Source organism: Manis pentadactyla, chromosome 2 (genome assembly GCF_030020395.1).
Source record: "Manis pentadactyla isolate mManPen7 chromosome 2, mManPen7.hap1, whole genome shotgun sequence".
NCBI lineage: Eukaryota > Metazoa > Chordata > Mammalia > Pholidota > Manidae > Manis > Manis pentadactyla.
In genome coordinates, this window is record NC_080020.1 from 42,049,933 (window position 1) to 42,064,764 (window position 14,832).

The 14,832-nt window shown below is 41.7% G+C and overlaps 1 protein-coding gene across 12 annotated transcripts in view; it reads left to right on the top strand.

The window, feature by feature from the left end:
* Positions 1 to 14,832, top strand: part of TENM2 (teneurin transmembrane protein 2) — a 1,165,071-nt gene that overhangs the window by 992,652 nt on the left and 157,587 nt on the right. For all 12 annotated transcript variants that reach the window (XM_057491503.1, XM_036884772.2, XM_036884776.2 and 9 more), the window contains 2 exons: positions 605 to 800; positions 7,078 to 7,179. In XM_057491503.1, the coding sequence (XP_057347486.1) occupies positions 605 to 800; positions 7,078 to 7,179 (298 nt within the window). The remainder of the gene's footprint in view (positions 1 to 604; positions 801 to 7,077; positions 7,180 to 14,832) is intronic.

A 14,832-nucleotide genomic window follows, 5' to 3' on the forward strand; every position in this document is an offset into this window, starting at 1 on the left:
CTGAGGCACAGACAATTGAAGCTAGTAAGTGCTAGATTTTCTCCCACATAGTCTGGCTCCACAGCCCTCATTGTTAACTACTCTGCTGTACCACCTTCCTTAGTAAGAGATCACTAAATGGTAGCTAGTAACCAAAGTCCACAATTCCTTATGTGAAACTCTTGAGGAGCTAAAGCATTTTGGAATTCAGATTTTGGGGAATTATAAAAGAGTTATACTTGGTGTACACTATGTATTATACAATACCCTAGTGGGGACTGAGATAATAACCCAACTTTCTCTCACTTTTCCTTCTCTCTCTCTCTCTCATACGCACACACACACACACACAATGTGAAAAAAAGCATAAAAGTTTGGGTTTTCAACATTTTTAACTTAAAATTATAGAAAAGAGATTGCAGCCTATAGTAATAAAACTATTAGCAACAACTATAAGCATAATAAATGGTGGCTGCTATTATTACAGTTTTGTGACTCTTGTATAACTGGATGAGCTCCTATACTCGGAAGTGTTGCTCAGTTAACGGGGTAGGAGGGAAAGGTGCTAGTCATGGGCCAGGTCATCCCCAGGCTCACAGGTGATGCGCTGTCTTCTCTTCCTTAGTATGATTTCATGGAGCGTCTGGATGGGAAAGAGAAATGGAGTGTGGTCGAGTCGCCCAGGGAACGCCGGAGCATACAGACCCTGGTTCAGAATGAAGCCGTGTTTGTGCAGTACCTGGATGTGGGCCTGTGGCACCTGGCCTTCTACAATGATGGGAAAGACAAAGAGATGGTTTCCTTCAACACTGTTGTTCTTGGTAGGTGTGGGACCTCTCCGGCGACATGTCACAACAGGGAGCAGGGAATTGGCCAAGGCTTCTCTGTGGAAGACACATCTTCCAAGGTAGTTTCTACTCTGGAAGAGACCAAACCAGGATCCTTACCTTAGGCCTCATAGTATGACGCACCTAAAACTAGCCCTGATTAAAAGAGGAATGCTGTTTAAATCAAGAAAATGCCACTATTAGTGCCCGGGGTTCAGTCGTGGTGAAGAGCTCGGCTCCAATGGCCTGTCAAGTCCTGGCCACACCACTGACGCAAATCATGGAACTTCTGTAAAGCCTCGGTTTCCTCAGGGTAAAAGAGAACCCATTAGTGCCCACCTCACAGGCTATTATTATAAGGACTAAATAAAGTGTATAACTCTCTAGACATGTACTAGAGCCAGTAATTACTGACCATTCACATCAGTTTGAATTTTTCTTAAAAATCGAGGAGAGCTCAAAATAAAAAGTTTTTTTTAAGAACTTAGAAATAAATCAGGAAGAGGCTATAGACATAAAATTATATCTTTGTTCCCAAGTAAGCAAATTATATCCTTGTTCCCCAGTAAGTAAATTTATGTTTATAGACATAAAATTATATCTTTGTTCCCAAGTAAGTAATTAAGCAGTTGTCATTTTTGGCATGTTTTAGCCCTGCTTTTTATTAGCTATCAAAGGAAAAGCTAAGGTTTTATCTAAATTCCCTCATGTATGTGCATACAATCCTCTAAAAGGTCTATTAGTATGAGAAGATTTCATGAAGTTTTCTAGAGAAAACCCTAAGAATTTTTACAAGTAAGTAAGCTGCAGATATTTTCATTAAATTTTTTTTTCATTAGGTTTTAATCTTACTAATGATGATAACTGTTTCTGGGTAGAACACCTGTGAGTCAGGGCAGATTGTCAGATTCATTTCATAGAAGAATAAACTAAGATTCAGAAAACTGAGTCCCTCAAGGTCCCAGGTGTAGAAATGATGGAAGCAGATGGGGCTTCTGGGCCTTGCCTGCTGCCTTTCTGCAACTATGTTGTCCCAGGAGCATTTAGCTGTGGCTCTCGGGGGTTGCTGGAGGTTCAGCCTAGATAAGATAGTTTCATGAGGAAAGCCAGGTCAATCCAAAACTAAATCCCAGGTTTTCTTTCCCACATCCTAGCTGAGAAAGTCACTTACCTCCCTGAGCCTCAGTTTGATCTTTTGTGAAAATGTCATGACCACATACATCCCTGAAGGGAAGGGCGATGCAGCTTTCTGTGCAGAGCACCCCGGGAATGGATGCAGCTGTCACTGAAGGAGAACTGATGGTGTTCTAAGAGCACATCTTGTGCAGATGCTTTTCTACTGACGGCATTTTCAGAGCTTCTCTTCTGGCCTCATGGATTTCTCTGAGGGGTTCCCTGATTCTTGAAAGACCTATATATGTCATCCTAAAATGCCAGTGGCAGTTCTTCATCCGTGGCTGCAACTTCAGAATGTTACAAAATCAGATAGAATTTGGCATTAGCCATACCATTGAAGTTCATCCTTATTCCCTCTGCTAAGAAAAGATTGGTCCTCTAAGGGCTGGCCATATGCTTTTAAAGCAGGGTTGGCACACTACAGCCCATGGGCTGGGTCTGGCCTGCTGCCTACTTTTATAAATAAAGTTTTACTGGAGTACAGCCATGTTCATCTGTTGACATATTGTCTATGGCAGCTAAACCAACAGAGGAAGTAGTTGCATCAGAGTCAGTTTAGCCCACAAAGCCTAAATATTTACTATCTGTCCCTTTACAGAAAAAGTTTGCCAACCCCTCCTCTAAACTAATGTCATAAACTTTGTATCATAAAAGTCACTGGAGAAGTCTTCATGATGAGGGAAAATTACCAGAGTCAGGTTAAGTACCAATGGGGGAGAAAGTAAAAAGATAAAAACCAGCTCACAAAAGCAAGGAACTGGCAACACATTTGCAACTAGTTTAAGAATGTTGAGATAAAAAATAATCATTAAAGAACATGATGAGAAATGATACCCTTTTTATCACCTTGTATTTAAGCTGAAAAGCCTGAACACATTCATATGAGCACATACTATACATGGCAGCTGGCTTAGACGGAGTCTGCAAGGACTCAGTGACATGGCTAACAAAAAAAACAATAACAACTACACAATTACAGAACGTTTCCTGTGTGCTGTCCTCTACATTAGGCTCTGTGAGACGAGATCAGTCCACCCAGAGCACAGTCATATAAGGCAGGTACTGCCAATATTCTGTTTTCCTGTTTAGGAAGCCAAGACTGAGAGATGTTAAACATTATACCCCAAGGTCACACACAGCTAGTAGAGGTGGAGTCAGGATTCCAACTCTCCAGAGCCAGGACTCTTCACCCCTGGTTTGCTGTAGATTCTAGCCAAATAAATCTCTCCACCTCAGCAACAAGGTTCCTGGGGGCCAGATTCTCTCATGGCTCCTGCCCTCCATCTCCATATCCACATAGGTATAGATGCTGTGGTAGCAAGATGCCCTTCCCCCAGCCCATTACCCTCACTTTCCTGTGGGAGTTGGAATAGCAATTCTCCCCAGAGGATTTCTCTTGCCTGGACTGTAGCTCAAAGAGAAAGTCAAAGGTAATAGGCCTAATAATTGGGCAGACATCTTGATAGAGCAATGATAGTAATTGTCCTGAAATGCAGGGAAAAGAACAGTGTTTTATTTGGCTCAGAGGTTCTCCCACACGTTATTATCAGAACGTTCTCCATTAAGAGCAGCGAGGAGTGCCAGAAGTCCTGTGATACGAAACAGAAGGAAAACTGTTAGACCGCTGTCAGCCAGTGGCTACACTAATATGCCCCTGACTCATGGGAGTCTTTTGATACATTTTGGAAAGAAGCAGCCTGGTTTCAGAAATGAGTTTTACCTCAGGGGGCAACAGAGCAGCATTCTCGAAGCATGGTGCAGATTGAGTGGAGGCTAGCCTCCACTTGTGTAAAAATCCCATTTCCTGGGCTTCCTGTCATCACCTGCCATTGTTTCCTAAGAAAAATTACACTAGGATGACAAAATGGAGTACTGATAATATTTCAATAGTAACATTTGACAGAATGTTGGGAAAAGGGGACTGAAAGGGGCTGCTTTGATATTTCAGCAGTACCACATAATGGTTTTTTCCCTCACCAACTATAGAAATGTTTCAAATGTAAGACTTTGGCAAACTTAGAAGGAAAATACTCTTCATTACTGTTTTTTGCTTATTTTGGGTTCTCCTACCCTCCTGCATACACATATATATATGTGTGTGTGCATGTGCACATCACACACACACACACTGACAACTGTTTACCATGGTCCTTCTTGGTGAAGAATCAGTTTTTATCTCCACCTCACAGAGCTTGATGAGAAATGACAGATACATGAAAAGGCAGTCACAGGAACTATGGAAGTTCAGAGGAAGGGGTAGAAACCCAGACTGAGGGACGTGGGGAAGGAAGAAACTGAGAAGCTAAATGTTTTCTAAACTGAGACCTAAGGATCATTTCCTCAGCTAGAGTCAGGAGGGCTTCTGGCCCAGCAAAGAGGCTGGGCAAAGACCTCAGTCCTTTTCCGTGGTACTGTGGTGGCAGAGAGCACCCTTGGCATTTGCTGCTTTACCTCTGAAGCCATTAGGTTTGAAAACAGGGAGATTCAAGCTCAGCGATGTCAATTGCCACCAAACCATCCCCAGACCCAGATGCTCAGTGAGAAGCAATGTCTACCTTGTTGTAGGAGCAACTTCTTCAAATGCAATCTAGATAATGCCATTTCTATCTAAAACTTTTCATTTGTTCCATTGATCACAGAAAAAAATCTGACTCATTTCCATGGCCTATGTGGCCCTGGGTGACCTGTCTGCAGAGAAATCTCCAAACTCATTGTATGTCACTGCCTTCCTTTTTGCTACCCTCCAACCACCCTAGATTCAGTCTGCTCTTATCCCCCTCAGGGCCTTTGCATAGGCTAGTCCTCCTACCTGGAATACTCTTCTCCTGGCTCTTCATTTGCCTATCCTAGATCACCCTTAAATATCACCTGCATAGATTATAGAGTCCCTCCATGGCCATCCTCCCTAAGCAGATTCCTGTTACTCCCTATCACAGTATGCTATTCTTTTCAAAGCACTTATCACAACTTTTACTTAACTTTATTTGATAACTTCTTTTTGGCCTATATTCTCTAGGACAGTGAAAGTTTGATGAGGGCAGGGGTTGTATCTGTTTTAGTCACCATTGTATTTACCAATGCCTTGTACAATGCTTTGCGTATAATAGGTGCTCAGTTAATAACGTGAACCACACAGGTCTGAGTTTCCATGCTAATTGTAAGCTAACACATTTGCCTGCCACAGTTTCACAGGTGTTATCAGAGGACATGATACTCCTGGGTCAGGAACAAGGTATTTTATTAGTCAGAGCAATGCAATATGTAGAGAATTAGTATGTATGTCAGTTCCTCAAGTCCCATTTCTCATAGGGCCACATGAATAGGGCCAGGTGACACCAGCACATTCAGTGGGTTACATTATAGGAGAGAAACCCTGACTCTTCCATACCCAAGTCTCATAGAATGAGGAGTGAGCCTGCCTTATCTTTGCTCCAGAGGGAGATGTTATCGTTATTATACTGGACTTTATTATAAAGTAAGTATGCCTGCCGTTTGCTCTGGAGATATAGACATTATCTCTATGCAGACAATCTTGAAAAGATAGTCCAGAACACAGGCAGTTGGTGCCTTTGCTCATGAGACATTCAGAAACACAAGAGACCCATAGAGAACTATCTCCCAGCATCAAGTGAAATTGCTTGTTTTTAACTTGCAAAAGCAGCTATTTCATATGATTTGACCTAAAGCTTTTTGATGAATGAATGAATGAATGAACAAATGAATGAATGAATGATGAATAGATAGAATGTATCAGTAGCCACTTGGATGCCTCTCAGCCCACTTACACAGCCAATCTAAAGGAATTTCAGCCGAAAGTGTTAATTACTAAACATTAGGCTTGATGGAGTCTATAGTCTTTTGCCTGATTTCGAAAAAAAACAAATAACCCTCACTGAGTTCCCCTCGAAGTACCAGAAACCAACTTCAGCTTGGTTCTGGAAGAAGACATCTAAGAAATGAAATACTGTAGAAAGAAAGCACTATCCCTGGTTTGGTTTTCGGTCCAGAACGAGACTAAATGGGGAATTCAGATTAAAGGAAAAGCCCCCTTTATCCTCCTCAGGCCACTCCATCAGTAGCAGTTGGACTTTATGGTCTTCCATGCAACATCACCAAGTCAATGTCCCCAGCTCCTCAAGGGTGTGTAAAGATCACATTTTGGGCATAGTGGCTGTTTCCTTTTCATCATCTTAGTAACTTGGAGCCTGAAAATCTAAATGTGTTTAACTTAAGGCAGAAGTGAGGAGAGTAATAATAAGAATAATATTTTAAAAGAATATGTCTATGTGTATATAGACTGAAATCAACATGAAAAAGTTCTGAAAAGATCCCTTTGAAGCTATTACTTGAGTGTACACATAGAGAAGTAAGCCATGAAATGAGATGGCTATGCAGATTAGAGTAAATGGGAACTAATAGGTTTTCATGAAAACTAAGATCTGCAAAAGCCAAGCATAACCCAAAACCGACTACTTAATGAACCCCAAAATCATGCCTAAATTGATTAGTGGTAGATACTTGAATTTTTCTTTCCTTAAAGCAGGGAATTTTTGTACTCTACAAACATGAAATCAGGAACAAACACTGTCATTTGGAGAATCACCCTCTATACACAAGGCTAAAAGCTAAGATCCCACATGTCAGACCAAATCTCAGATTGATAGAATGATATTGGTGAAGGGAAGGGAGGGCCGTCATAGTGTTCATAAACTTTTCAACATTTAAACATGGGAAATTTTAGTTTTTAAATACAAGTAATGAAACACTATGTTGTATGCTTGAAACTAATATAATTATCAAGTGTACTTCAGTAAAAAATCAATCGATCCAAGCAAGTAGTTTCTTTTGAAAAGCAAAAGTTACAGCAATACTAGCCTTACATTCCTGCGTGGGTAATCCAACAGAGAGCAATGGTTACTTCCATGTGCAGTCCGAGTTACGCTGGTCCCCATCATTCCCTTATGTTCCCAACCAGTCCCCTGTAGGCATTTGAGCTTGTTACCACTGGTCTTTAAAAATGGTGGGTGGCTGATGATTAAATTGCTTCACCAGCAAGCTGAGGAAAAACTAATTGCTGAATTAATTTCTTTTTCAGATTCAGTTCAGGACTGTCCACGTAATTGCCATGGGAATGGTGAATGTGTGTCCGGGCTGTGTCACTGCTTCCCAGGATTTCTAGGAGCAGACTGTGCTAAAGGTATTTGCCACTACTTCCCTGTTATGGTTGGAGAACAGAACATAGGCTTTTCAGAGAAGGTGAAGAAGGGACCACCAAAGTATCCTCCCTAAAAGATTCCACTGGAACATCTTGTAAGCCCATGAATGCTAGAAGGGTGAACCCTTGGGGAAAGAGTAGGCTTTGAATTATGACAATTGGCTAATATACCTATAGGAGCAGGGCAGTTATCCTTGGCACCGAGGTGTGCTGGGAAGAAAGATTTGCTAAAAATGAGATGGTTGGATTTCCTGTAAAAGCAGAAGTGAATTACCATCACTCCTTTCTTATAATCATTAACTTCTATGTAATGGAAGATTAAGCATCTCAGGGTTAGTAAATTTCATTCATTCCGGCCAGCTACACTCTTAATCTAGGAAGCGCTATTTATCTTGGTAGAATCGGTTTTAAATTGTATTATTAATTTATCTACACGGCTTTGCACAGAATGGCTCTGGCCCTAGGATTCTTGGGGGAACGGCAATATAAGAAATAAAATGATGCTCACAAGAACAGGGAACTTAGGGATGCATACTGAGCTTGCTAGAGACCTTGAGCATTACCTTCAAATGGCTCTATCAGAGGCAAGTGTAGTAGAGAGCAGAGCTTCTCCACTTTTTAGCATAATGCACACACACACACACACACATATACACACACAAGGTATTTTCTAGATAAAACTATAAAATTAAAAAAAAACTTTAACAAAACAACACTTCCCTTTTACCCCATTTTTCTTTTCTAAGCTACCCTATTCCATTTTTTTTTAAATGCTGATTAAAACCAGCTGCCCTGACTCCCTACCCACCACCAAGTCATATCCCAGTATGAGGAACAGTGATGGAGAAGTTCAGAGCCGCCTCACCCAGGAGTGGGCGTTCCTGGGTCCCAATCTAGTTCCGTCATTTAGTACACCTGTGACCTGGAGCAAGGTCATCTTACATGACTGAATCTCAACTTCCTCCTCTAGAAAAGTGGGGGCACTGCTTTAAAAATTCATTATGAGAATGGTGTAAGAGAGCACGGTCGAAGCTCTTAGCAGAACTCATTGTGAGCCCTCAAACAGCTGATTTTTTACCACTTTTGATTTATGTATACGATATTATATTTATTTCTATGTTTATATAATCTTTTCATTATTTTTATGTGCATCAAAAGAGCATCCTGCCTTAGTGTTCTGAGAGAGAGGCAATTATTAAATCATCTGATTGGTAAATGCTAAGTAGAGCTACTTCTTTTTCCCTTGCCACAGTTGCTGGGAAAAAGACTATTTCAAATGTTCACAATATTTCAAAGATTTGTGATTCCCATCCTTCTGAATGCTGACTGACAAGTGAATGGGACCTCATTGTGCTTGAAGTTCTGGATTTGATTGTACATGCGAGAGACTAAGTCCTCAATGGCGTACCACCAATGGACATACCCTCTGTTGTGCAATAATGTGAAAGGTGTGGTAAACTCATCAGATACAGAAAGAAAAGAGGGCAGGAAGCCACTGGATAATTCTCTTGGCTATTTTCCGCCTTAACACACTTGGTGCACTGGCATGTGGGTGCATCACCAAGTAGACAGTGGAGCCTGGAACTCTACCAAGGCATGCTTTGCTCAGGTTCCAACGGGCCCTGGTAGAGGGAGGTGGATGGACACACCGCATCACTGTGCCATGCTCTTTGCATAACGATGGCTGTAAAGGAGGGAAAACCTCAATATCATTCGAATGGCTTTTCTTGCATAATCTAATTTTCCTGGGAGTGAAGGCATTAATGAGAGGAAGGACAGAATAGTCCTTTTATATGTGGCTGCAAATGGACTGAACCCTCAGCTGCACAGCCTCTGAGCTGTAAATGGATATTAACAGTGACACACATCGATGTATTATTAATCCTGAAAACCATGTGTGCTCTGGCTGCACATCCAGTTACTGGCCTTTCAGCCCTAAGTACCCAACCATTTAAGAACTCTTTGCTCTAAATCCATTTGCAGATGAGCGTCCATTCTGCATTATGGATCTGTAATGGTGTGTGCATTTAGCTGCTTAAAAGGACTCACGGTGTGTGCTTTGCATTCACCACCTGTACTGTGGCTGGGCACACACTCCAAGGGTGCATTAGCCATGGTATATAATTGATCCTTGCGAAACAAATATGGAGAGGCTGTTGAGAGTAGTTACTCCTGCACACTCAGGAGCTATTCCCAAAATTGGTCTTTGAACTTGTATATTTTAATTTAGCTGTTGATTCCTACAGTGAAAAAAATTGAAGCATTTAAAGAATGAAATTGCTTTCTCCTTGCCTCCCCGTTTATTCTTGGCAAAGTTGGCTTAAGAGTATTAGTAAGCTTCTAGCTCTTTGCCCTGAAGACGTTTCTTCCTTAGTATTTTTTGAATGGACACAGTTTAAGCAACTTCATTAACAATGATAATAATAGGAAATATTCTAAACATTTATTTCCCCAAATTTGCTCTTTTGTGTACCGTCTTTATGGTTTTTGCCAAATTCTTGGGCCATCAGTATTGTTTTACATAACATACTTCTTTAAGTTAACTCATTCTATTTACATAAATTTATTTTAAAGGAAACAATGTTATAGTCATAAATTTAAAGGGAAAACCAGAATCAATTGCAATAAATAGGAAATGTCAGTGCCACCTTTAACCCCTATCAAAAGAGGAATATTTTCACTCTCCTGTGCATTAAGCCAGGTCAGCTTCTCACACACTTAACCCATCTCAAGATTCCCCAGAGTGGACATGAGTCCATGGAAGCTAGCCTGGCATCTACAGAAACTCAAGCTCTCATCTTGTAAGTATTGCCTCCTGAAAATAACAAAATTCATTAACTACTCCTGTGTGTTGAAGTGAGACACCAGTACAAATAGGCACACAGACTTAATTATGCCAGCTGTAAGGGGGTAAATCTAATGACTGGCACCTGATTTACTTGCGATTTGTTAAGCCTCCCCTTCAGATCCTTTTTTTTTTTTTTTTGGTATCATTAATGTACATTTACATGAGCAGCATTGTGGTTACTAGACTCCCCCTATTATCAAGTCCCCACCACATACCCCATACAGTCACTGTCCATCAACATAGTAAGATGTTGTAAAATCACTACTTGTCTTCTCTGTGTTGTACTGCCTTCCCCGTGTCCCTCACCCCCTACATTATTTGTGCTAATCATAATGCCCCTTTTTCCCCCTTATCCTTCCCTTCCCACCCACCCTCCCCAGTCCCTTTCCCTTTGGTAACTGTTAGTCCAATCTTGGGTTCTGTGATTCTGCTGATGTTTTGTTCCTTCAGTTTTTTTCTTTGTTCTTATACTCCACAGATGATTGAAATTATTTGATACTTGTCTTTCTCTGCCTAGCTTATTTCACTGAGCATAATACCCTCTAGCTCCATCCATGTTGTTGCAAATGGTAGGATTTTTTTTCTTCTTATGGCTGAATAATATTCCATTGTGTATATGTACCACATCTTCTTTATTCATTCATCTACTGATGGACACTTAGGTTGCTTCCATATCTTAGCTATTATAAATATTGCTGCAATAAACATAGGGGTGCATATGTCTTTTTGAATCTGTGATCCTGGTTTCTTAGGATAAATTCCTAGGAGTGGAATTCCTGGGTCAAATGGCATTTCTATTTTTAGTTTTTTGAGGAATGTCCATACTGCTTTCCACAATAGTTGAACAAATTTACATTCCCACCAGCAGTGTAGGAGGGTTCCTCTTTCTCCACATCCTCGCCAACATTTGCTGTTGTCTGTCTTGTGGATGATGGCGATCCTTACTGGTGTGAGGTGATATCTCATTGTGGTTTTAATTTACATTTCTCTCATGATTAGTGATGCGGAGCATCCTTTCATGTGCCTGTCAGCGATCTGAATTTCTTCTTTGGAGAAGTGTCTGTTCAGCTTCTCTGTCCATTTTTTAATTGGCTTATTTGCTTTTTATTTGTTGAGGTGCATGAGCTCTTTATATAGTTTGGATGTCAACACCTTATTGGATATGTCATTTGTGAATATATTCTCCCATACTGTAGGATGTCTTTTTGTCCTACTGATGGTATCCTTTGCTGTACAGAAGCTTTTTAGTTTGATATAGTCCCACTTGTTCATTTTCCCTTCAGATCATTTTTAAATAATCATTTAATCACTATTAAGCATTAAATATGTACCAGGCATCGTATAAAGTACTTAATACAAACAATTTTTTCTATTGCCTGTGAACAATATGAGATAAATCCTACTTTAACCACCACCACCAATGTTTTAGGCTTTTTATATGGGAATAATTTCAGGCTTGCCAACAAGTTGCACAAATGGTACCTATGGTTCCCATATAGAGTTTAACCAGCTTCCCCTCATGTCAGCATTTTAAATTATCATAGTTCAATTATTGGAACAAGGAAATTAGCACTGATGCAATACTATTGACTAATTTACAGACTTTTTTCCAATTTTACCCTTTTTTTTCCTGGTCCAGACCCCACCTGTTTAGTTGTCACATCTCCTTAGTCCCCTCCATTCTGTGAGGGTTCTTCAATCTTTTCCTTGCCTCTCATGGCCTTGACCATTTTTGAAGAGTACTGGTCAGGTATTTTTTAGTATGTCTCTTGATATGGGTTTGTCTGATTATTTTTGAGGTGAGATTGAAACTATGCATTTTTAGCAAGATGCTGTGCCCTCCTCAGTGAATCATACCAAAGATGCTCCTCTGATTTTTTATAAGAAAAAATTAAAATGTGTTTGTGAGTGTGAGAGTGCATGTGTACCTTTCCCCCCACCCCTTACACAGACGTCTGAGACTCTGGGAGGCTCTGTCCCAAAGGTCCTGCACAGCTTGTCAGGGGCGATGGCAAATTGCCACTCACAAACAACTTTCAAGCCCGAGAAGCTTCTAAGTGTTAGCAGGGAGGAACTGCAGCAGACAGGGTGAGGTAATGATGCTAGCAAGTGCAGAGAGGAAAGACAGGTCCCACATCTCCTGCTACCCAGAGCGGTGCATGCCATCTCCCGGGTGTGGCCCGTGGTCATTTCCCTTCTTTCTTGATAAAAGCCCTTAGGAGGGCCTGAGCCTGAGGTCCTGCCTCATCACAAACTCGCATTCACCTTTGTTCCTTCACTGACAGCTGTGCTCAGGATGCCTTGAGTTCTGCCAGTTTCTGCTACTGCAGGCAGCCAGCAGACGCAGGTCCTCCCACCGAGGGAAAAATTTGCCACGTTAGCAAGGGAAATTCCCATCACATCCAAGCAACAGGGTTGTGTCCAAGTGACAGAAATACAGATTTACTCTCTTGACCTCATGCTGCGCCTCCTGTCCCCTCAGATGTGAGGTGCAGACGGCAGCTCCTTGTCTTCTTATAAACCTGCCAGTCTGCATCAGGCATCCGAAGACATCCTTGCAGTGACTGGAGGACTCAGTCAGCATGAATTTGCAGAGCATTCATTCCACAGGCCCCGCCAAGCGGAGGTCCTGACAGACTCAGTAGTCAAAATGGAACTGACCCTTACACTGAAAGAATGTGTAAAGGCCCTAACACACTGCTCCAAGTCAACTGAGGGGAACAACTTAGCGTGCACCCAGCAGATGCTTACCGTGTGCCCGCTATGAGCCAGGACTGCACTAAGTGCCAGACATACGAGGATGAGCAAGAAGGCCAGGGCCCTGCCTTCTGAGAGCTTCCAGTCTGATGGATGCACATGATGAGCAAGTGAGAAACATAAGACTAAGTCCAAACTGCAATGATGTGGACTTTGAATGCAAAAGACATTATTAAGAAGATAAAGATGTTTATGAAGCAATGAAGTATGAATCTACGAAAATAGCCAATTATCAGTATCTGGAAATGTGGAGAAACTTCCATGGAGAAAGAGTCTAGTGAAGGACCTACACCAAATAGTGGCTTTCAGGATAGAATTTCATGAATTGCACAATGTAATGAGCAATCTTTCAGATTCAGAGTTTGTGGGAAAAAATGGCATTTCTTTCCCAGTAATCTGTAGATTATGAGGTGCCTCTCCTACGCGCTATAACTACTTATGACTCAAGCTATTGTTTAGTCTACAGTTTTTGTTTTCACTCTTCCCATTGTGTGCTTTGTCATTACTTCATTTTAAGGCTGTTTATGGTGGACTAAGCACTTTTTAATTAAGATTCATTGTTTTCCTTTTATTTACTTTTATTTGAAGGTCTTTCCTTGACTTAAGATGTTTCCTTAGGTTGTTTGTAAAGCAGCCTTGCATTTCAGAAGAGATGTAAGGCTTCTGATCATCCTGTTGTGACACTGGCTCCTCAGATGGCTTACCTGGTTCTGAGCTTGAGGCCACAACCTGCAGCAGAAACTTCAAACGCCAGAGCCTTACCTGTTAAGCAATGCGTATTTAACAGCTACTGAAAATGACAACTCCTGCTGCTGCGCAGCTGTCAGGGGAGGCCCAGAAAGGCCGTAGCCACGGGAACAGAAAGCCTTCTCTCCAGGGGTTGGTTTCAGCTCCTAACCAACTTTTGTGGAGCCTTGGAAGACGAGAACAAGGATCTTGCCATTTTTCTCCTGTGACTGGTACATGTACCACAACTCAGTCCCTCCAGGGGTTCTCACACTAAAGCCCAATTATAATCATCATCATCCTCATCATAGCTGACATTTACTAAGCTCTTACTATGTGTCAACCACTGTACTAAGACACTGCATAATCATCTCATTTAACCATTGGCAGTTATCTGTTTGTAGATGATTGTTACCCCCTTTTATAAATGAGGAAAATGAAGCACAGAGGGGCGGGGTAACTTACTCAAGATCCGTTAGGGAGCAAACGGTATTGCTGGGGCTCAAACAGGCAGTCTGGCCTGGACTCTTAATGCTAGACCATGAGATTAACGTTGGCAGATGTGAGGCATAAGGTAGACATGCTTTGCAGGCACTTTGTGTAACGATTGTACACTAGGGTTTGGGTCTCAACCCAAGAAAACTTCAGGAGAGAAACTGAGGTTTACTAGGTAGAAAATAGAGCCAGCATTTGAAATAAAGTTTGCCTGCTGCTTTGAACCCTTCCCTTCCCAGACACCAGGTACTTTATCTCACCTCCCTCGTCTGTCATCTGCCAGCTCCTTTTCTGTCAGTCTCCAACATGCTGTGCTCATCTTTCCTCTGTCTTCATGACCACTTGGCCACCAGTGTCGCCCTGATGCCATTCCCCCCACTCACTACTTCCACTCTCCCAGAGCTCTTAGAAGTAAGTCACTACTCTTCTCAAACACATTCAGTGGCTCCCAGTTGCCTCTACAATGGTTATTACACTTTGGTTTAGAGACATTTATAATGGGAAAATTTGTTAGAAATGCATATTCTCTGCCTCTACCCCCATGCCAGACAACTCTGAATCCACAGGACTGGTGTGTGGCACAGGCATGCAGGTGGTCAGAGGCCATATTCTGAGAACAAAGAACTCATTTCTTAGAATGATATTCAAGGCCTTCCACCATCTAAGCTATTTTTGCGCTGTCATCTCCCACCAAGGCCCGTGCACCTTGGTTCCAGCTACCTGTCCGTCAAAAAGCATAATGGCTCTGCTTCTTCCTCTTTACTGATGTTGTTTTCTCAGCTGGAATGTTCTCTTCTGTCCCAACCTTT